This window comes from Aethina tumida, chromosome 6 (assembly GCF_024364675.1).
Source record: "Aethina tumida isolate Nest 87 chromosome 6, icAetTumi1.1, whole genome shotgun sequence".
NCBI lineage: Eukaryota > Metazoa > Arthropoda > Insecta > Coleoptera > Nitidulidae > Aethina > Aethina tumida.
The window spans coordinates 9,580,579-9,604,164 of NC_065440.1; the positions used below are offsets into that span (position 1 = coordinate 9,580,579).

Below are 23,586 nucleotides of genomic sequence, written 5' to 3' on the forward strand. Positions count from 1 at the left end.
TTTGGCATTAACAAACAAATATTGTCAAACTTATAAACGTTTATCAAGACAACTTGGTACATTTTTATCAAAAATATAAAGAAATCGAAACTTAGTCATTCTTGTCAAGAATATAGAGAAATAGAAAGTTTAAAACTCCCTAATAAATATACGATCAAATGCTGAACCAAGAGATGAAACTTACTAAATATTCCGAGAGAAAACTAATTTGTCAATTATCTCTGGATTAATTAAACCCACAAAGAATATCCAGTAGTTTACAGAAAGTTCGTGTCAAGGAATCTTCTGCACAGCAATTATTTAAAAATTTGTGGGATTTATCCGAACCTATTACCGGAGAACTGATGGAGTACATCCCGAATTAAAAATAGATTTTAATTTCATAAATCTGTGTAAATAAAAAATAAAAATTTTGAAGCAACAAATAAAACAATTAACAATCAAATTGAAAATCATCATTTGCCATTGACAAACAACCACCGACAAACGTCTAAACGTTTGTCAAAACAAATTAGTACATTTTTATTAAAAATAGAAAAAGCAGAGAGAAACTTTATATCTCCATAATGAATAAAGAATCAAATGCTGAACCAAGGGATGAAACTTACTAAATATTTCTAGAGAAGAGTAAATTGAGATTTATTTCTGGATTAACTAAACCCACGAAGAATATCCAGTGGTTTACGGAAAGTTCGTGTCAAGGAACCTTCTGCACAACAAATATTTAAAAATTTGTGGGATTTATCCGAACCTGTTACCGGAGAAGTGGCGGAGTACATCTCGAATTTAAAATATATTTTAATTTCATAAATCATGTGTAAATAAAAAATAAAAATTTTGAAACAACAAATAAAACAATTAACAATCAAATTGAAAATCACCATTTGCCATTGACAAACAACTACCGACAAACGTCTAAACGTTTGTCAAGACAAATTAGTACATTTTTATTAAAAATAAAAAAAACAGACAGAAACTTTATATCTCCATAATGAATAAAGAATCAAATGCTGAACCAAGGGATGAAACTTACTAAATATTTCTAGAGAAGAGTAAATTGTGATTTATTTCTGGATTAACTAAACCCACGAAGAATATTCAGTGGTTTACAGAAACTTCGTGTCAAGGAACCTCTGCACAACAATTATTTAAAAATTTGTGGGATTTATCCGAACCTGTTACCGGAGAACTGGTGGAGTACATCTCGAATTTAAAATATATTTTAATTTCATAAATCATGTGTAAATAAAAAATAAAAATTTTGAAACAACAAATAAAACAATTAACAATCAAATTGAAAATCACCATTTGCCATTGACAAACAACTACCGACAAACGTCTAAACGTTTGTCAAGACAAATTAGTACATTTTTATTAAAAATAAAAAAAACAGACAGAAACTTTATATCTCCATAATGAATAAAGAATCAAATGCTGAACCAAGGGATGAAACTTACTAAATATTTCTAGAGAAGAGTAAATTGTGATTTATTTCTGGATTAACTAAACCCACGAAGAATATCCAGTGGTTTACAGAAAGTTCGTGTCAAGGAACCTTCTGCACAACAATTATTTAAAAATTTGTGGGATTTATCCGAACCTGTTACCGGAGAACTGGTGGAGTACATCTCGAATTTAAAATATATTTTAATTTCATAAATCATGTGTAAATAAAAAATGAAAATTTTGAAACAACAAATAAAACAATTAACAATCAAATTGAAAATCACCATTTGCCATTGACAAACAACCACCGACAAACGTCTAAACGTTTGTCAAGACAAATTAGTACATTTTTATTAAAAATAAAAAAAACAGAGAGAAACTTTATATCTCCATAATGAATAAAGAATCAAATGCTGAACCAAGGGATGAAACTTACTAAATATTTCTAGAGAAGAGTAAATTGTGATTTATTTCTGGATTAACTAAACCCACGAAGAATATCCAGTGGTTTACAGAAAGTTCGTGTCAAGGAACCTTCTGCACAACAATTATTTAAAAATTTGTGGGATTTATCCGAACCTGTTACCGGAGAATGGAAAGAGTACATCTCGAATTAAAAATAGATTTTAATTTCATAAATCATGTGTAAATAAAAAATAAAAATTTTGAAACAACAAATAAAACAATTAACAATCAAATTGAAAATCACCATTTGCCATTGACAAACAACTACCGACAAACGTCTAAACGTTTGTCAAGACAAATTAGTACATTTTAATTAAAAATAAAAAAAAACAGAGAGAAACTTATATCTCCATAATGAATAAAGAATCAAATGCTGAACCAAGGGATGAAACTTACTAAATATTTCTAGAGAAGAGTAAATTGTGATTTATTTCTGGATTAACTAAACCCACGAAGAATATTCAGTGGTTTACAGAAACTTCGTGTCAAGGAACCTCTGCACAACAATTATTTAAAAATTTGTGGGATTTATCCGAACCTGTTACCGGAGAACTGGTGGAGTACATCTCGAATTTAAAATATATTTTAATTTCATAAATCATGTGTAAATAAAAAATGAAAATTTTGAAACAACAAATAAAACAATTAACAATCAAATTGAAAATCACCATTTGCCATTGACAAACAACCACCGACAAACGTCTAAACGTTTGTCAAAACAAATTAGTACATTTTTATTAAAAATAAAAAAAACAGACAGAAACTTTATATCTCCATAATGAATAAAGAATCAAATGCTGAACCAAGGGATGAAACTTACTAAATATTTCTAGAGAAGAGTAAATTGTTATTTATTTCTGGATTAACTAAACCCACGAAGAATATCCAGTGGTTTACAGAAAGTTCGTGTCAAGGAACCTTCTGCACAACAATTATTTAAAAATTTGTGGGATTTATTCGAACCTGTTACCGGAGAATGGAAAGAGTACATCTCGAATTAAAAATAGATTTTAATTTCATAAATCATGTGTAAATAAAAAATAAAAATTTTGAAACAACAAATAAAACAATTAACAATCAAATTGAAAATCACCATTTGCCATTGACAAACAACTACCGACAAACGTCTAAACGTTTGTCAAGACAAATTAGTACATTTTAATTAAAAATAAAAAAAAACAGAGAGAAACTTATATCTCCATAATGAATAAAGAATCAAATGCTGAACCAAGGGATGAAACTTACTAAATATTTCTAGAGAAGAGTAAATTGTGATTTATTTCTGGATTAACTAAACCCACGAAGAATATTCAGTGGTTTACAGAAACTTCGTGTCAAGGAACCTCTGCACAACAATTATTTAAAAATTTGTGGGATTTATCCGAACCTGTTACCGGAGAACTGGTGGAGTACATCTCGAATTTAAAATATATTTTAATTTCATAAATCATGTGTAAATAAAAAATGAAAATTTTGAAACAACAAATAAAACAATTAACAATCAAATTGAAAATCACCATTTGCCATTGACAAACAACCACCGACAAACGTCTAAACGTTTGTCAAGACAAATTAGTACATTTTTATTAAAAATAAAAAAAACAGACAGAAACTTTATATCTCCATAATGAATAAAGAATCAAATGCTGAACCAAGGGATGAAACTTACTAAATATTTCTAGAGAAGAGTAAATTGTTATTTATTTCTGGATTAACTAAACCCACGAAGAATATCCAGTGGTTTACAGAAAGTTCGTGTCAAGGAACCTTCTGCACAACAATTATTTAAAAATTTGTGGGATTTATTCGAACCTGTTACCGGAGAATGGAAAGAGTACATCTCGAATTAAAAATAGATTTTAATTTCATAAATCATGTGTAAATAAAAAATAAAAATTTTGAAACAACAAATAAAACAATTAACAATCAAATTGAAAATCACCATTTGCCATTGACAAACAACTACCGACAAACGTCTAAACGTTTGTCAAGACAAATTAGTACATTTTAATTAAAAATAAAAAAAAACAGAGAGAAACTTATATCTCCATAATGAATAAAGAATCAAATGCTGAACCAAGGGATGAAACTTACTAAATATTTCTAGAGAAGAGTAAATTGTGATTTATTTCTGGATTAACTAAACCCACGAAGAATATTCAGTGGTTTACAGAAACTTCGTGTCAAGGAACCTCTGCACAACAATTATTTAAAAATTTGTGGGATTTATCCGAACCTGTTACCGGAGAACTGGTGGAGTACATCTCGAATTTAAAATATATTTTAATTTCATAAATCATGTGTAAATAAAAAATGAAAATTTTGAAACAACAAATAAAACAATTAACAATCAAATTGAAAATCACCATTTGCCATTGACAAACAACCACCGACAAACGTCTAAACGTTTGTCAAGACAAATTAGTACATTTTTATTAAAAATAAAAAAAACAGACAGAAACTTTATATCTCCATAATGAATAAAGAATCAAATGCTGAACCAAGGGATGAAACTTACTAAATATTTCTAGAGAAGAGTAAATTGTTATTTATTTCTGGATTAACTAAACCCACGAAGAATATCCAGTGGTTTACAGAAAGTTCGTGTCAAGGAACCTTCTGCACAACAATTATTTAAAAATTTGTGGGATTTATCCGAACCTGTTACCGGAGAACTGGTGGAGTACATCTCGAATTTAAAATATATTTTAATTTCATAAATCATGTGTAAATAAAAAATGAAAATTTTGAAACAACAAATAAAACAATTAACAATCAAATTGAAAATCACCATTTGCCATTGACAAACAACCACCGACAAACGTCTAAACGTTTGTCAAGACAAATTAGTACATTTTTATTAAAAATAAAAAAAACAGACAGAAACTTTATATCTCCATAATGAATAAAGAATCAAATGCTGAACCAAGGGATGAAACTTACTAAATATTTCTAGAGAAGAGTAAATTGTTATTTATTTCTGGATTAACTAAACCCACGAAGAATATCCAGTGGTTTACAGAAAGTTCGTGTCAAGGAACCTTCTGCACAACAATTATTTAAAAATTTGTGGGATTTATTCGAACCTGTTACCGGAGAATGGAAAGAGTACATCTCGAATTAAAAATAGATTTTAATTTCATAAATCATGTGTAAATAAAAAATAAAAATTTTGAAACAACAAATAAAACAATTAACAATCAAATTGAAAATCACCATTTGCCATTGACAAACAACTACCGACAAACGTCTAAACGTTTGTCAAGACAAATTAGTACATTTTAATTAAAAATAAAAAAAAACAGAGAGAAACTTATATCTCCATAATGAATAAAGAATCAAATGCTGAACCAAGGGATGAAACTTACTAAATATTTCTAGAGAAGAGTAAATTGTGATTTATTTCTGGATTAACTAAACCCACGAAGAATATTCAGTGGTTTACAGAAACTTCGTGTCAAGGAACCTCTGCACAACAATTATTTAAAAATTTGTGGGATTTATCCGAACCTGTTACCGGAGAACTGGTGGAGTACATCTCGAATTTAAAATATATTTTAATTTCATAAATCATGTGTAAATAAAAAATAAAAATTTTGAAACAACAAATAAAACAATTAACAATCAAATTGAAAATCACCATTTGCCATTGACAAACAACCACCGACAAACGTCTAAACGTTTGTCAAGACAAATTAGTACATTTTTATTAAAAATAAGAAAAACAGAGAGACACTTATATCTCCATAATGAATAAAGAATCAAATGCTGAACCAAGGGATGAAACTTACTAAATATTTCTAGAGAAGAGTAAATTGTGATTTATTTCTGGATTAACTAAACCCACGAAGAATATCCAGTGGTTTACAGAAAGTTCGTGTCAAGGAACCTTCTGCACAACAATTATTTAAAAATTTGTGGGATTTATCCGAACCTGTTACCGGAGAATGGAAAGAGTACATCTCGAATTAAAAATAGATTTTAATTTCATAAATCATGTGTAAATAAAAAACGAAAATTTTGAAACAACAAATAAAACACTTAACAATCAAACTGAAAATCATTTGGCATTAACAAACAAATATTGTCAAACTTATAAACGTTTATCAAGACAACTTGGTACATTTTTATCAAAAATATAAAGAAATCGAAACTTAGTCATTCTTATCAAGAATATAGAGAAATAGAAAGTTTAAAATTCCATATTGAATATACGATCAAATGCTGAACCAAGAGATGAAACTTACTAAATATTCCGAGAGAAAATTAAATTGTCAATTATCTCTGAATTAATTAAACCCACAAAGAATATCCAGTGGTTTACAGAAAGTTCGTGTCAAGGAACCTTCTGCACAACAAATATTTAAAAATTTGTGGGATTTATCCGAACCTATTGCTGTGGTCTAAGTATTGTCCACCTTCAAATACTTGGCCCACCGTTTTGGTCCAACCGGAATCAACAAGCCGTCCGTCTGCAACTTGCAGTATTGGTGCGCTGCGCTACAGCGGGCCCCACGTAAGCCGGACCAGAAGATTGCACTGCTGAGGGAGTTCCTGATACCCAAAGTTCTTTACGGCCGGCATAACACCAAGACGACAGGCACCCTTCTTAAAGACGCGGATAGGACCATCAATGCCGCGGTGAAGATCCTCCACTTACAGCTGGCTGGCGACGTCCCGTCGGCCTCCAAATGGCACGAGGCCATTGTCGAAGGCCCCATGTCAAAAGGGGTCGAGAATTGTTCCGACGACCGATCCAGTAGGTCCTGGGTCACTAATCGACACATCGTCCACTTCGAGAGGATCCGGAGGCACATCGCGGTAGTGACGAAGGTGGCCGACCACACCAGACATATTGGATGGCAGGCCGAGGTGGAGCCGCAGACAACTTAAATGTACTACAAAAAAAATAAAAGGAAATAAAACGGCAGAAGACTGCCCAATTCAGAGAACATTACCAGTGACGGAAATGAAGCGGTATGGACAAAGTTGTGGGACCCAGAACAAAATAAAATATGTTCAACTGTTGAAAAATAGAGCTTTTCATGAGGGTATAAAGCAAACTCCCTATGAAGCTTTATTCGGAACAAAAATGAAATTGGGTTTGAAAACATCAAATTTACCTATGAAATCTGTTGAACAGCTGGAAACAGAAGAAGAGTTAGAGCAATTACTAGAAGGAGAACACACAGCCAATTCACCACACAGCAAAAGTCGCAGGAAACGATGAATTTTCCATTAAAACGTTGGACATAATTTTGGATGATGGTTTATTATGCAACCAAATTCAAGATAAAGATGGAAGTTTTGAGCTAAATTCTGTTTTAAACGGTTTTAAAAGATGCATCTGTAAAGGAACATGTTCCTACAAAAATGCAGTTGTAAAAATGCTGGAATATTATGTAATTCCATGTGTCACAATAGCAATTCTTGTTCAAACAAATAAAACTTTTTTCATTATGAAATTTCTATATGTTCCTTTACAGTTTTATAAAATTTAACTGTTATAATAAAGTATGTTATTATTTGTTTGATTCCCATCGTATTGGTCCTGAAAAAGTAGGACGAAAATTGTATTTAGGAATATTATATAATATGCAAAGAAAAGTATGTTTCGTTTGTCATTTCCATTTTTTAATTAAAATAATTTTCGTTATTAAAGCCTTTTGTATTATGTTTATTTAAATAAATATTTTTTTACTGCAACAACATTTTTAATTTATTTGTATTCCAACTTTTCTTAAAACATGAAGGTAAGAATATACATTTACCAAAACGTGAAGGCAAAAGTACACATTTGCCGAAAAATGTACACATTTTTCACTCCCAAGGGTGTACATTTACCGTAACAGATATACTTCAAAAGAAGAAACTTACTAAATATTCCGAGAGCGAACTAAATCGTGAATTATCTCTGGATTAATTATTCAAGAATTATTAATGAAACGAAAAATATGTATCAAAGATGATAAACACCATCACTTCGATTCGTCCGACCTGAAAAATTTGGAAAATACTCGAAAATTTGAAACTAACATCTACATATTCAACGAGAACATCACCTGTAATATCTACAACAAACGATTCACAAACTTGTTCAAGTGCATCGTGTATCTAGTGAAAATAGATAGAAGTTTTGGCATTATTTGAAGCACGAAATAATAAATAAATAACGACACCATGAACGAATACCTTCAGTAGTCATAGACAGCTCAAATAAATCAATTTAATTGAGCAATTTCAAACCTGAAGGAAATGTTATGACAAATTAACAACCGTCACTACTACACAACCAGTAATAATAGTCAACTTAACATACTACAATGTTTATGGAGCAGCAGGTTATAAACCTTAAATTGACTAAATTGTATATTACGATTTTATACATGTACAAAAATTATTCATTTATTGAAATTAAAACTATAGATGAAGACAACTGGAAGAATCCATGTACGTCCTATCACTTGTCATAATACCTGAAACAAAATTAAATAATAGTTTAACAATATATTAAAAAAGTTATTATACTAAGAATAAAAGCTAGTTTATCATCCAATAGAGAAACCGGAACTACAAATTTATTTCTTAACTTCTGAAATGTTCTGATCATTGGGGATAATAAAAATAAGTAAAGAGAAATCGAAAATAATAATTGGATCATTTTACATTCAATGCACAATTCTGATTAATATCTACCAATACTAAACGTACCGAAATACATTTAAAGCAGATTTATATTTTTCAAAATAATCGTAAAATTCTTCAGATTATCCAAGTTAGGTTCTATTGATTTACATGCATATGTTACTATTGACTTTCATCCCTTGCTCTTGTGGTTATGTTGAATTTACCACTAAAATCAACCGAAAATAGAATATTTGCCATTATCTTGGTGATTGGCTGTTCAGTTCACTTGAATTACTGACACTCGAAAAATGAAAAAAATAACACAAATAAAATTAAATAACACATTAACAACATTCAATCACTTCATTTATATAATGGAGAAAAAAACATAGTATTTTATACAACAGTGTTATTTGAATTCAAATTTTTGTCAAGAACTATTTTAGTTATTTTATTATATTTCAATATATATTCTTGCTCATTTAATTATAATTATTAATCATACTGTTAAAATTTATTCAATAAAGACACCAACTCGAAAATTTTTGTGAGATACTCAGCAAAGTGTTTTTATATTTTAAAGTACTCAAATTAAAAGGAAATATTCAAGTGACTTTATACATTGTCGTGAAGTTCACACTCAAACGTCTTTTTATATATCAATTTGATAATTAATTTGTCCTGAAAAATTAGAACCTTGTGACAGCCTTCACTATATTCATCCATCAGTGAAACAATGACAATTAATTAGAATAGAAATATAGATAGAATTTAATGACAATTATCAATTATTTTATTTTATTGGGTATGTTAAACATACACAACATCAGCAAAGGGAAATTAAAAAATACTAATTGGAGTAATCTATTGCTACATGTATAGATTATTACTACATTAATATATTTTAGTCACAATGAGTTGATTGAGAATTATAGTTCAATATTGTTTTGTGTAACTCACTTTAAATATTCTTATCTAAAACATAAGAGAAAAGATAAAACTGGTACAAATCTATTTGGAGGCTGCAAAAACGAAAATGTAATTAAATTTTTAATATTAATTCTCATATTTCACAAAGCATATATTTAAAACCACAGTGAAAATTAAGTAGATTCAATGAAAAAGAATTACTATTCATGATCATTTTACATTTAATGTTCAAGACATAAATACTTTAGTTACTCATGTGACAAGATGAATACAGACCTTTTAGATTTATTTGAAGATTGATAAACAATGGATTGTTTCACACTAAATGTAAACCATCAACCATCATCAATTTTTCAATCATCATCACCTAAAACAAAGTTAAAATCATAACTGGAACAAATCTATCAATTTATACATTAGTAATATTTTACATAACATTTATTAAATGGTACAGACTATGGTTACTAAATATTAAAAAATGCAAAACAATATACTAATCTGAATAGAAATATTTTAATTTATTGCTTTAATGTTCTGTATTTAAATGTGTATATTTATTTCATTTCCAAAAATTACAATATTAATTAGTCAGATATAAAATGTATTTAATAAAATTAAAGTTTCATTATGACATACTCAACATTTGCATTTTAATGCATTTAAATTAAAAGTATTCAACCGTCTTTACACTTCAGTTTGAAGTTTACTTAAACATCAATTTGATCATTTATCTTAAGAAAACTAAAACTTTATGACAGCTTTCAGCATCTTCATCAATCAGAGGAACTTAAAATTACTGATGGAACTAATATTTCACAAATTTTGTTTTTAATTTTTATTTTGGTCACTATTTTGTTTTTACTAATTATTTATATTCAATATTTTAGAATTCACACTTGGTTGTAAAATCTGTGGTTATATTATTTTGGTTTTAAACGTTTCCCTTTTATTTGTTTTGTATTAAATACTTATTTAAAATTCACTTTTCACTGAATTGTCACCAATTATGGAAACCACAAAATATTCAATTTTTTTTGTAAAATAACATTAATTGTCCATACATGATGTCACTGTTTGTAAATACATACAAAACATGAAATTAGTGAAATAGTAAAACTACAGTTTACATACTACATTCTGATATGACTGATGAAGTTTATTTAAGATATACGATTTATTTCAACAATAGAACTATTCATTTGTAAATAAAAAAATGACGGTTATAGATTCTGCCAATAAAAGTAAAAACTTAGTTCATTTTGTTCTAAAAAAGATACAATAGGCTTATGGTAACTAAAGTAAGAAATGAAAATGTTTGATTCAAATTTATCTAAGTAACGCGTAAAAATGGCATCGTTTGTCGTTATATATCTTATAGTACTATAACTGTAACTCACCCCCTGATCCCGAGATTTTATTCTTATGTCTAGTTTTCGGGTACCTCTTGAAAACGCCGGCAGACACAGAGTTTGTTGGTCTAGTAACTGAGGTTACCAGCCAAATCAACAACTTTTTTCTTTTGTCTGAATTTAGAAACTAAGTATATTCAGACAAAAGAAGGACGAACAACAGAAACAAAAAGCGTCACTATCAATACGATTCCCTGGTTGCTAACCAAACTTTGAACAATTGATGAACGAGTATGTCGGTGACGCGATCTCATAAGATTTTCTCCCACCAAAAAGTGCCCAACGCAGCTAAAGAAGTTTTCACTTCAATTAGGACTAAAGAATGTAAGCAAAGAGAATTGAAAAAACTAATTGTAAACTGCTGCTACATTAGTAGATTAATCAACATATTTTAGTCATAGTATGGTACCAAATTAATAAATAAATGAGTTGCAAATATGAAATAATTTTACTAGCCTGAACTCAACATTCTTATAAATTGTTAAATTAAACAGAGAATGAGAGTAAATAAAAACAACTGCTGATAGTAATGGTCAAAATCACTTTGCATTCATTCAGTGTAACTGGTACAATTCTGATTTATATCTACTAATTCTGATACAAAAAAGTAGAGGACCTTATGACACAAGTTTAATATTAAGGTAGCATAACTGTATAAGTATATTAATGAGAATATTGATTGGGAATTATATTTCAATATCGTTTTGTGTAAATTCTATGAATAAAATGAATGTATACTTACCATAAACATTTTGGTTTCAGATTTATTTGAATACTGATAAGCCATATATAGATGAACATCTGTTTAGTTCTTCAGGCATTGATATCTAAAATAAAAGAAAACAGATACAATCTATCTGAAAACAGCAAAAATAAAAATGTAATTAAAGCATTCCATTTTTAACATTATTTGATATATTTCACGTAACATGTATTAAATATAAAAGAGTGTAAATTAAGTAAGTTAAACAGTAAGCATTGAAACTAAAAAATTATATTATATAAAAAAATTATATTGGGGCATTTGCCTTCTAATTAAAATGAAGTAAATTACAAATAAAAAATCAAGTAGACATGGATACATCTTACTTTTTGACACAAGTAAAAATTAAAGTGAATGATTGCATGAGTATTAGATTTCAATATTACTCTAAAGCAACTCAAAATGAAGACTGATCAATTGTCAATAAAAACAATAAAGGAACATATAGAAATTTCATAATGAAAAAAGTTTTATTTATTTAGTTAACTGTTTGGTATATTTTAGAATAAATATGTCTTTTTTTAATTGAATATCCACTCAATCAAATATAAATACACATTAAGCTTTAATTCAAATAAAACTATAGATGTTGTTTCAATCTATTATATTCAATATCTTGTTCACTTTCATTATTCACAATCATTATTTAAAAAATTAAAAAAAAAGAAACATGCTTACTCATACTCATCAAATATAATTTCATTTATAATATTCATTTTTATATTTTATAGATTCCTTCACCTTAGACAATATTAGTATCAAATAAAAATATTTCGTTAATTTTAGAAACGTAACAATAAGTGGTTTTAAATTAAATGAAACAGTGTATAACACATAAATATCCAAGGAAAAACAAGTTTATCAACCAATGGAGAATCTGGAACAACAAATATAGCAATGAAATCTTATAAATTGTTACTGATAATGAACATCTGTTCACAGTAGTGGTCAAAAACATTCTGCATTCAGTGTAACTTTGGACAATTCTGATTAATATCTGCCAAATCTGATACAAAAGAAGACCCTATGAGACAAGTTTAATATTAATATAGCATATGTGTAGATTAATACATTAATGAGAATATTGAATGAAAGCTAGTTCATTATCCAACAGAGAAATTAGAACAAATAAAAGACTAGAGCTAATGAATGTAAGCAAAGAGAAATGAAAATAAACTAATTGTAATCTCTTGATGCATGTATATCAACATATTATAGTCATAGTATAGTGTCAAATTCACAAATGTATTATGAATAGGAAATAATTTTACTAGCTGTACTCAGCAATGCACTCTTATAAAATGTTATTGATGAAGATTCAACACACTATAAAACTAAGTGAGAATAACTGCTCAGTAGTGGACAAAATCACTTTGCATTCATTAAGTAGAACAGGCACAAGTCTGATTTATATCTACTAATTCTGATACAAAAAAGAGGGCCATAGAGCAAGCTAAATGAATGCACACTTACCACAGACATTTTGGTTTCAGATTTATTTGAATACTGATAAACACAGCCACATAAATGTGAACCTCAGTTTAGTTCTTCAGATATTTATATCTAAAACAGAAGAAAATGTCAAAACATATACAATCTATTTGAAGAGTGCAAAAACAAAAATATTATTAAAGTATTCCATTTTTAACATTATTTGATATATAGTTAACATATATAAAATAGAACAATGTAAATTAAGTATATTAAACAATAAACATTCAAACTAAAAAAGAATAATTATTCATGGCCATTTTACATTTGGTGTTATATTGAAACATTTCTATAATAACTATCAAGTTCTAATTAAATACATGAATATGAAGTAAATTACAAAAAAAAAATCGAGTAGACATGGATACAGATTACCATTTGACATAATATTGATATAAAGTAGCAAAAGTGAAGATTAATGAGAACGACTGCATGAGTACAAGATTTCAATATTATATTTACATTTATACACAGTATTCTATAAAATCTACTTATCACAACATGACACTAATCTGTAAGTAATGTGATAAGAAAAGAATGTATATATTTATACTGAACTGAATTAAAATAAAAACTGGTTAATTGTCAAAATAAGAATTACTTAACATAATATTCTGTTAACTGTTATATTTTAGAAAAAATATGTATTTTTAATTTATTATCCACTCAATCAAATATACACATACATATACATTAAGCTTTAATTCAAATAAAACTGTAGATGTTGTTAAATTAAAAAGAAAATGAAACATGCTTACTCATACTCATTTAATATATTTTAATTTATAATATTCATTTTTATATTTTATAGATTCCTTCACCTTAGTTATACAATACTATCAAATAAAAATATTTCAACACACATAAATATCCAAAGACACCTATTTTATCAATCACAGTAATGGTAAAAAATATTCTGCATTCACTGTAATTTTGAACAATTCTGATTAATATCTGCCAGTTCTGATACAAAAGAAGGCCTTATAAGACAAGTTTAATATTAATATAGAATAAGTGTAATGAGAACATTGACTCACAATTGTATTTCAATAATTTTATGTGTAATAGATATACTATATATGGACATATTCCATTAAATCACATACGTAGCAAGTTAAATAAATGTACACTAACCTTAAACATATTATAAAGGTTGAGGCTTTCATGACTATTCTTTCCATATCTATAGTTGTTGGGGTCCACTAGCACGAGTGGCTAGCATCTTCAGAGGTCTGATTTGAATCATGTCACTTGGATATCTGATTGGCAACTAAATGACAACTTGAACAACTGATGTTCTAGAAATTTTGTTTTTTTTTTTTTGTTGGCCATTCTTGTCTGCTTAGCGATTTTGGTCTCCATATTTTATTCATCTTCAAAGCTTCTTTTCTATTGAAGTTATTTCCATGATTATGGATTCCAATTGCTTCCCTAATCATTCTCTTGTGATATCTGGTTGTCAATTGTGTATCTTGGAATTTTATCTTGTGATTTCCATCTAACAGTGCACATTCAGCTACAGCAGACTTCTCTGATTGTTCTAAGATACAGTTATTGTTTGTTATTGTTGTTATGCAATAATATTATAAGTAAATTGCAAAGAAAAAATCAAGTATATCCTTCGACACCATATTAACATAAAGAAGCAAAAGTAAAGATTAATGAGAATTATTGTTTGAATATTAAATTTCAATATTAATCCTTAAATTACTAATGTGACTATATACATACATACACATACCTTTCACATCCATTTAAATATTAACAAACATGATGGAATGGATTGTTTCGCAGATAACATAAATGTAAACCATGAATTAGTTTTTCAGTCATCATCACCTAAAACATAAAATTAAAATCATAACTGGAACAAATCTATTAGTAAACTACAAAAACAATAATATAATTAAAGCTATTATATTTGTAATATGTTAAATAGCATTTATTACATGGTACAACATGATGATGATTATTTGATTCTTTAAATATTGAACAACGCAAAACCTTTTACATTAATTACTTTGTTAAAATTAAACATACCAACCTGAATACAACTAAAATGTTGATTTTGTGTCTTTTTATTTATCTCGTACTTATTGTCTGAGTAGATTTGCATTAGATTGATCAGCCCAAATCAGTTGTCACGATTTCGGTCTTATCACAACGTCTCCACCGAACACCTAAGTTTATGTGCAAGAGTTGCATTTTCTTTGAATGGTAAGTCTGACTGTCACAGCTCACAGGTTCTTGATGCAATTGCAGTCGTTTTTCACCTGTCATAATTTTATTGGAAATGTTTTAACAGACCTAAAAGAAAAGTAAATAAATGAACTTTTTGAGCTGGTTCACTTCTTATTTGTCACATGTAGTACATACAAATTATTACATTTAAAATGCGTTGTTTTGCTTTGACATTATCAAATCAGTGCTCACTGAAGTTAGGCAACCAACTGGACCCACTGAAGTTAGGCAACCCATTAAACATTAGAAATAAAACGAAATATTTTCCTCGTGTGGAAAGAAAAATAAATAAAAACTACGGCAGTAGGAACATCTAGTGATAGCTAATGTGACGGAAACCTTTTGAAAGAAGCATGCTAAATGCTTAGAACGAAATCGCACGTTATTAATATCACACTCGCTTGTCACACGCGAAACCATCATGATGAGTCACGTGCTACACCAGCAGCGCTGCTTGTGCACTCATTTCCGTTATTTCGTGTGCTGCGTGATCGATTTTTAGTGATTTATATCACATCTCTCGAATACTTGCGTCGTTGCTTGTGCCGGTGTAAATAAATGGAAACAATGTCTGGAAACAACAAAACTGTGGCGATATGGAACTTTTTCGAAAAATCTGGCAGTGCCGCTAAGATGGCCAAGTGCAATTATTGTCGCAACGACTTCTCCTACAAAACTACGATCACCAACTTGAAAAAACATCTCAAGCAAAAGCACGGTGCAGTGTATACAAAATTTGTAAATCTTCGGGAAAGTCTCTTGTCGGGTACTTCTTCGGAACCCACGACATCGCCTTTTGATGCTGTAAGTATACATTTTCTACTTAGTGCCTTTTATTGAGATGAATATGAGCTTGCTGGTGATATAAATAAGCACGAAAGTATGATAAAAAACCAATACCAGAAACAGGACGGAAAGTTAATTCTTTGTTGGGGATGACGCCTCAAACATGAGGAATGCAATAACTATTTTCATGTCCTCTGGTTTGGAACTTTTTGAATTTTGTGGTTCCAGGGGCACTGAAGGAAATCTGCAGACGCATTATAAATGTTAAAATTTGTGTTGGGGAATATTTTAGAAATAATTTCGTCGCAAATAATAATAATAATAATAATAAATAATATAGTGATGTGTAATGATTACTTTCCCCAGTTTTGAGTAAATACTGATAATTTATATTCGAGTATCTGATACTATATTAATTACAAAATAAGCATAAGATATTTATTACTCAATAGTCTGTAATTAAATTAGATATTAGTTTATAAGTAAGTAATTAAATATTGAATAATCTTGATGTTTATTAAATATATAGAATTTAGATTTTGAAGTATAATCGAATTAAAATTATTTTAAATTATTGGTAAATGTACATATGGTAAAAATATATTGGGTCCCAAAGTGATTTAATTGCAAAAATGTGGTTAATTTTATAAATTAAATAAAAATAATTTGATACCAAAATGATGTATTAAATACAATTGTAACATGTAATATTTAAAGAGAAAAAAAACTAATGTATAAATCAAACTTAACCATTTGACAGTTAAAACTAAATATAATATAATATTAAAGTATATCAAATCAAATGCGAATTACCATTTATTTTACATTTTGAACTGTATTTTAGGTAGAAAAAATTATTATAATATCCAAAAATTGAACCTTATAAAATTTATGACAATTATGGACAAATAAAGTAAATAAATATTGCCTATGCGGACAAAATGAACAAAAATTTAACAGAAACTTAAATTACCATTACTTGAAATTTACTATTTTTAATAATAATCTGGCGAAAAGGTTGATTTAATAGAAAGAAATCGGACAGCTGATATCAATTCAATGATATTTCAATATCACTTATAAACCATTAATGAATGAAAGACTTTGATGAATTAAATAGTAAGAGTTAATCAGAAACACAAAACAATCAAATATAATTACGCTACAAAAAATTAACAGAATTACGTTGTGAACAGCTCAGATAAAAATCTGAAAATATTATTGAGAACAACCGTTTTTATCACTGGTTATTTAAGGTATTTTAGGATAGTACTTAATTTAACTCAAAATTACTTAAATCAATGAAAATAATTTGTTAACCAAGTTAAAATCAATTCATCAACTCATTTGGACAAAGTTATTAACGTTAAAACTTAAACTAAAGTATTATTAATAAATACTTTTCTCACAAACAATTAAAGGCTGATTTTTAGTTTATTTATTACTCATTAATAATTTTAACAATGCGTTGCTAATAATTAATAATAATATTAATTTTCTTAAAAATCGTTGAGAGGAAATCAGAGAATACAGATGGTAAAAATCTTACTCGTGTTCGTTTGTATTTAATTAGTTAAAATTTAGAATCGTCGTAAAAATGTTTTCTTAAATACGCAATGTTAAAACTTTCTTGAAATTAATTGAATATTTTATTATTATATAACTGGTCTGTTGCAATAATACAATTCATATCATAATCTCTGTTAAAAACTTTACACAACAATGCCAGATAAAAGAGTATTCAATATTACAAATCAAACACTCTTTTTGTTGTCAAACAGAAATTTCCTTAAGAAGTTTCTTAGTTTATTATACTTTTTACAGTATTTATATTTCAATGAGTGGATTATTAAATAAATTCAAACACTTTACAAAGCATGTTTCCATGTTGTCAGTTCTAGTATATTATTATTCTTTGGTTCACATTCATAATATTTCAAAATGATCAAAACAAATGTTTATAGAAAATTTAAGGCTCTACAAAAAATGTTTCTTACAGTTTTTTGATATATTCATTTTTTCAAAAGTTATTTAACATTAAAGTTGGATTGTTTAAAATTTTGACATTTTTCTCATTGTCTGACGCAACCATCAACTTCATGGGAAAATTTTATATGAGAATATTATAGAGAATTCAAATTCCTATAATTTATCTCCGAAAAAGTTTTTGATATATTTTTTTTTATTTATAACTAGCAATAAGTGTTTCACGAAAAATGAAGAGCAATTACAATACTTATTGCTAGTTATAAGTGAATACAGAAAAAAATTGTCAAATTGTAGTAAAAAGTCTGTTAGTGTAACGATCTATTCTACTTTGATTATAAAAAACAATCAATTTTTTTAGTAAAAATCTATTTATTTAAATAAAATGCTTAATTTTAAGCAGTAAAATAACATTTATTGAATACAATGTTTAGATTTCAGCAGGTAACTTATGATCTGTAAAAAATATCAAAGACTTTTTCGGAGATAAATTATAGGATATTGAATTCTCTACAAATAATGTCATATAAAATTTTCCCATAAAGTTGATAGTTGCGTCAAAAAATGAGAACAATGTCAATGTTAAATCAATCCAACTTTTGAAAAAATGAATATATCAAAAAACTGTAAGAGACATTTTTTGTAGAGCCTTAAATTTTCTATAAAAATCTGTTTTGATCATTTTGAAATATTATTTCTAACGAGAGTTAAAAAAATTTCAAAATCCAAAATTTGTCGATTTTAAGAGCTGTAACTTTCACAGTATTTTTTTTATCATTTCCAATAAGATTTTCGATATAAATAAGAATAAAAAATTTCTCGATTTTTTTTAAACAGTCTAATACACACTATTGCTCATTGTAGAGCAACTTTAGAAAGTGATCACAGTGTACGTTTAAATATCCATATTATTGTCAGTTATGCAGTATGTTTGATAAAAACAATACATCAATATAATTGTTTATTAGTGGGTTTAGTTAGGAATTTATTAATATTTGAAAAACATTCAAGGGTCAAAAGTGGAGCAAATTTGAAATAAAACAACGTTACGTGCATTTAGCCTTCTTTTATTCAGTATCTAGTAGCATATCCATTATTTTTAATAACTTTTAAACACCTTTTCTTCATTGATTTTGGTAACTTTTCAATATAATCATTCGAAATTTCTTTTAAGTTTCCTGTTTGACAGTCTTTTTGCAAGGATTTTCAATTCAATCAATTTCTTCTCAGGTTTTCCATTGGATTGAGGTCTGGGTTTTGTGCTGGCCAAGACATGACACGTACTCTTTGAGAAGCGATCCATTGTTGTTACCTTCGCCAAATGGAAGAATATGATTCTAGAGAATGTCATGTTAAACAAAACTATCCATTATCCCGACTAACTTAACCAGTGGGCCCATGCCAAACCCAGAAAAACATACCAAACCATAACGTCTCCTCCACCATGCTTCATAGTGGGTTTGGTGTACTTGAGATTATACTTTTCATTAATTGGTCCTCTCACCTATGAAATACCATCAGATTTGAATAATTGGAGCCGACTTTCATCGGAAAACAAAAGTTTTTCATTGCCCATTTGTCCAGTTCACATGTCCTCTTGCAAATAGTAGTTTCGCTGCTTTATAGTTTGTAGAAATGAAGGGCTTCTTCGTTGGTTTTCTATCATAGAGATCAGCTCTTTTTAGTCTTCGTTTTATGGTACTCACCAACATACCGAGTTCGTTTATTTATTGATTTATGTGGGATGCGCTGATAAAAGTGTCGTGAACAACAAGAGTTTTTGTTTTCCTGTCCACAGCTCTGTTAGTCTTGCGTTTTTTACCTTTTTTGGGAACTTCTTCCAGTGATTTCCTTCTGTTAAAATTGAAAATCGTCCTAGAAATGATCGATTTGTTTAACTTTTTAATCTACTGCAATTTTACTATGTTTTTCACCATTTCGAAACTTGTCTACAATTTGTTGTTTAATTTAAATCGTTAAATAGACATTTCTAGGCATTTTTAGCTTTAAGGAACGATGTCGGACACAGAAATAAATTATAAAATCAATTGTATTGAATATAGGGTTTGGTTGCTTTACTTATGAATCCTGTTCGAAATAAAATGTATAAAAACTACGTAAATGAAGATATTCGTATATAAATTGAGGTTCGAAATGTTTAGACACTTACTATTTATAATTACCAATGATAATTCTATTATTATAGATGTTAAGTCGAAAAACTCGTTACGTTATCGATAATGTACTATACAATTTCCTTTCAATATTAATTGAAGTGTCACTAACCTTTACTTTCGTTGATCAACTCTTCTCCAACTAATGTGATATATCACACCAACAGACACATCTTGTATCACTCTCAATATTATTTAATTTTAATCAGTAAGTTAGAAATGAAATTTGATCTGAACACTACAAAAACTCGATAAAATCTCCCGAAACAATATAAAAACCTAAATTGGCTGAACTCAGTTTCTAAGAATGGGATGAAGTAGGTTGTGTGTTGAGAACATTACTACATCAACCAATGAAATTAATTGGATAATTGTATCTTTTCTTCCCTTTACAACATTGTTGATAACTTATTTAAGTTTAAGAGTTTTACTTATTATTAAGCTAAATTCCTATACATGGTAGAAAAAACTTTATTGTAATTATTATTGATTTCAATAACTTTTCAGAGTATTTAACATACATAAATTAAGGTACAATCAATCAGGTTCAAATCAATTCATTAACTGAATCTTGTAAATGTTGTTAACATCACAATTCATAGTATAGTATTTTAAACTACACTGTTAAATAATTTGGTTGATATCATTGGGGGTATTTGACACAAAACAAATCGACTAAACAAATAATTCTTTATATGGAACATTGATCATTAATATATTATTTTCAGATGTCTCCCGAAATAGTCAAAATTGAAAATGAGACTGATGTCGACGAAGAAAGAGACGACGTTGAAGAAATTGAAGAAGACTTTCAAGAAACTAAGCTGGATATTGTCGAAAACTCACCATCCGAGATTACAGAAAACGATAATGTTCCTCCTGCTGTAACACGACGTACAAAAATGAAGCCAGAAATACATAGACGCAAAATTTCCGTCCAAATGTCGTGTCTTGAGAGGGCAGTTAATAAGCTTCAAAGAATTGTAGAAGACAACAAGTATTCGGTAAACTGTCAGGATGAAAACGAATTTGATTTGTTTTGCAAAAGTCTGGCTGTACAATTGAAAAATATGCCCGTCAATCGAGCCCTTATTTGCCAAGAGAAATTACAAACGGTTATGACACAGGAGCGCCTTTCCCAAATGGCGAACACGAATTCAGCAGATAATATTACGAGATAATACATTCAAATTGTCTGTCATACCCATCAAATTGCTGTACCTTCAATACAAAGTGTATCGTGTGATCAACTTGTCGATGGTGTTGGCAATATCTGAAAAGGTACTAATAAAATAAATTAAGAAAAAATATTACTGAGGAAAAACCATGGAAAACGCTAGGTTAGGTTAGCCTGAGGAATAAGTAAGATATTTGATTATTTATTTGCCATTTTTCTTAAAATAAAATTGTGGTCCATCACATCAGAAAATATTCGTAAATTTTATAAAGTGATTATATGTCCCTAGCGACTTGAAAAAAGCTTTAAATAAATATGAAACTTAGTTAGGGAAAAGAAAGTTCTATATTTGATACTAGGGTATAGAAGTTATAGTACACATTACTATTTATTGTTAATTAAAAAATGCACCTTCTCTACAAAAATATTTTATATTTTATTTAGAATATTTATAGTATATTTTCTCTTAAATTATTTAATTTATAGCTAAAATAATAAAGAAGTGTGGCAGGTCACAGAAAGAACACATTAAAAAATATATGTTTATTAATTAATTTAAACGTAATAATAAAAAAAAAATCGTTAATATTTTATGTGTTTGATTCAATCAAATATTTGAAATTAATTAGCACAATTCATCTAAATTTAATGATTATTGTCATTTTAATTGAGACTACACATCACTACACAAGTTTTCAGTTGGATTTAGATCTGGACCTGACGCTGACCAATCGAGAATCTCAACATGACTTTGAACAACAAAGGCTGCATACTTCGCATTATTATCATATATAAAACTCCATTTAACTGGTAAATTTCGTTGGCAAATGGGTCCATGATATGTCTCATGATGTCTATATAAATGAAACGGTCCATTTCATAAATAATTTTTTGAAATGGACCTATACCATACCAAGAAAAATAAATCTCAAATATTCCTTCACGGTGTTTCAAAGTTTTTTTAGAGTATCCGGGATCCAAACTTTTATTAGGAGGACGATGAATGTATTTTTTACCAGTTGATACTATTCTTTTGAGCACGAATTCATTACTATTTGCCAAAACTCTGAAGAATATATTTTTGTGCAAACTTCTAGACTTATCTGACTATTCTTTCTTGATACCAACGGGTTCTTTACTGAAATACACTTTTGCACCTATTGTTCATTGTGTCGCCTGTTGATTGTTCTACTAGCCACACTGTTATTATAGGACGGAATTCATTTTTTATCTGCCTAGAAGAAAAAAAGGATTTCCTTTACTGATTCTTTCAATTTGTCTCTCTCTCTTAAGACATTTTCTTATTATATATTCAACTGAGTATGTTTTATATTTGTTAATATATATTGTAAACCATTTTTTGGAAACATCTTAAGGTTTTAGTGATGTCAGCAATATTTAGATCTTGATGTTTTATGTTAATTATTATTTCCAACTTCCCTGAGTTTCTTTTTTGTCACTCAGAATGAAAATATTTAATAAAATAAATCCTATTAAGAATAAATTCTTACTATTAAGAGTATTTTTAAATAATGACACAAAACGTAAATGTATTTGAATTTGTTTTTCTTTATTCAATCAAATCAGACGTAATATCTCCATTGTATATTGAAATATAATTTCAATACAGACTGAAAAAAATTTAAACTAAATTTTTTTATATTCTATTTTTGTAGCAAATTTTCTCAAATTTAAGAATCAAATATCTTAAATGCATCTTTAATTTGTAATTCAAAGAGAAAAATTTATATGACCAAAAATATTATTTTATAATAAATAATTTAAATTATATTATTTATAATTATTACAATTTCTACAATAAATAGTATTAAATTAATTTTATTTATTCTCCTGATGACTTTTTCATTAACTCCCAAATTTATGGATTTATTTTTGTAAGAAATTTTAGGTGCAATATCATTGTACATGTATCTGATTTAAAGATATTTAATTATAGAATCTCCCTTATAACACATCTTGTTTCTTACAGTTAACTTAATTTTGATTTTTTGAAATACGTAAATGATTTCTGCAAACTTTTAATTCTTCTGTTGATTTTTCATGAATAAAATTTCAGACGCCTTTTTAATA

General features: G+C 28.1%; 1 protein-coding gene and 2 long non-coding RNA genes across 6 annotated transcripts; 2 read left to right on the forward strand and 1 right to left on the reverse strand.

The window, feature by feature from the left end:
- Positions 1 to 865: 865 nt before the first annotated feature.
- Positions 866 to 15,429, reverse strand: LOC126265849 (uncharacterized). Of its 4 annotated transcripts, none has more exons than XR_007548303.1 (9): positions 15,176 to 15,429; positions 14,873 to 14,970; positions 14,266 to 14,671; positions 13,114 to 13,203; positions 11,620 to 11,704; positions 9,745 to 9,835; positions 6,302 to 8,387; positions 4,148 to 4,572; positions 1,842 to 2,025 (listed from the first exon to the last, which is right to left on the reverse strand). It is a non-coding gene; the product is annotated as an uncharacterized LOC126265849 (long non-coding RNA). The 4 variants fall into 4 exon arrangements; XR_007548304.1 differs by lacking the exon at positions 4,148 to 4,572 and adding an exon at positions 5,422 to 5,845; XR_007548305.1 differs by having other exon boundaries at positions 11,620 to 11,734.
- LOC126265850 (uncharacterized) lies at positions 11,061 to 11,786 on the forward strand. Its single transcript, XR_007548307.1, has 2 exons — positions 11,061 to 11,201; positions 11,640 to 11,786. It is a non-coding gene; the product is annotated as an uncharacterized LOC126265850 (long non-coding RNA).
- Positions 15,430 to 15,696: 267 nt separating the features above from the next.
- LOC109607526 (uncharacterized) lies at positions 15,697 to 22,012 on the forward strand. Its single transcript, XM_020024003.2, has 2 exons — positions 15,697 to 16,176; positions 21,047 to 22,012. Exons 1-2 carry the CDS (start codon positions 15,931 to 15,933, stop codon positions 21,497 to 21,499), a joined length of 699 nt encoding a protein of 232 aa, XP_019879562.2. The 5' UTR covers positions 15,697 to 15,930; the 3' UTR covers positions 21,500 to 22,012.
- The last annotated feature ends 1,574 nt before the right edge of the window (positions 22,013 to 23,586 follow it).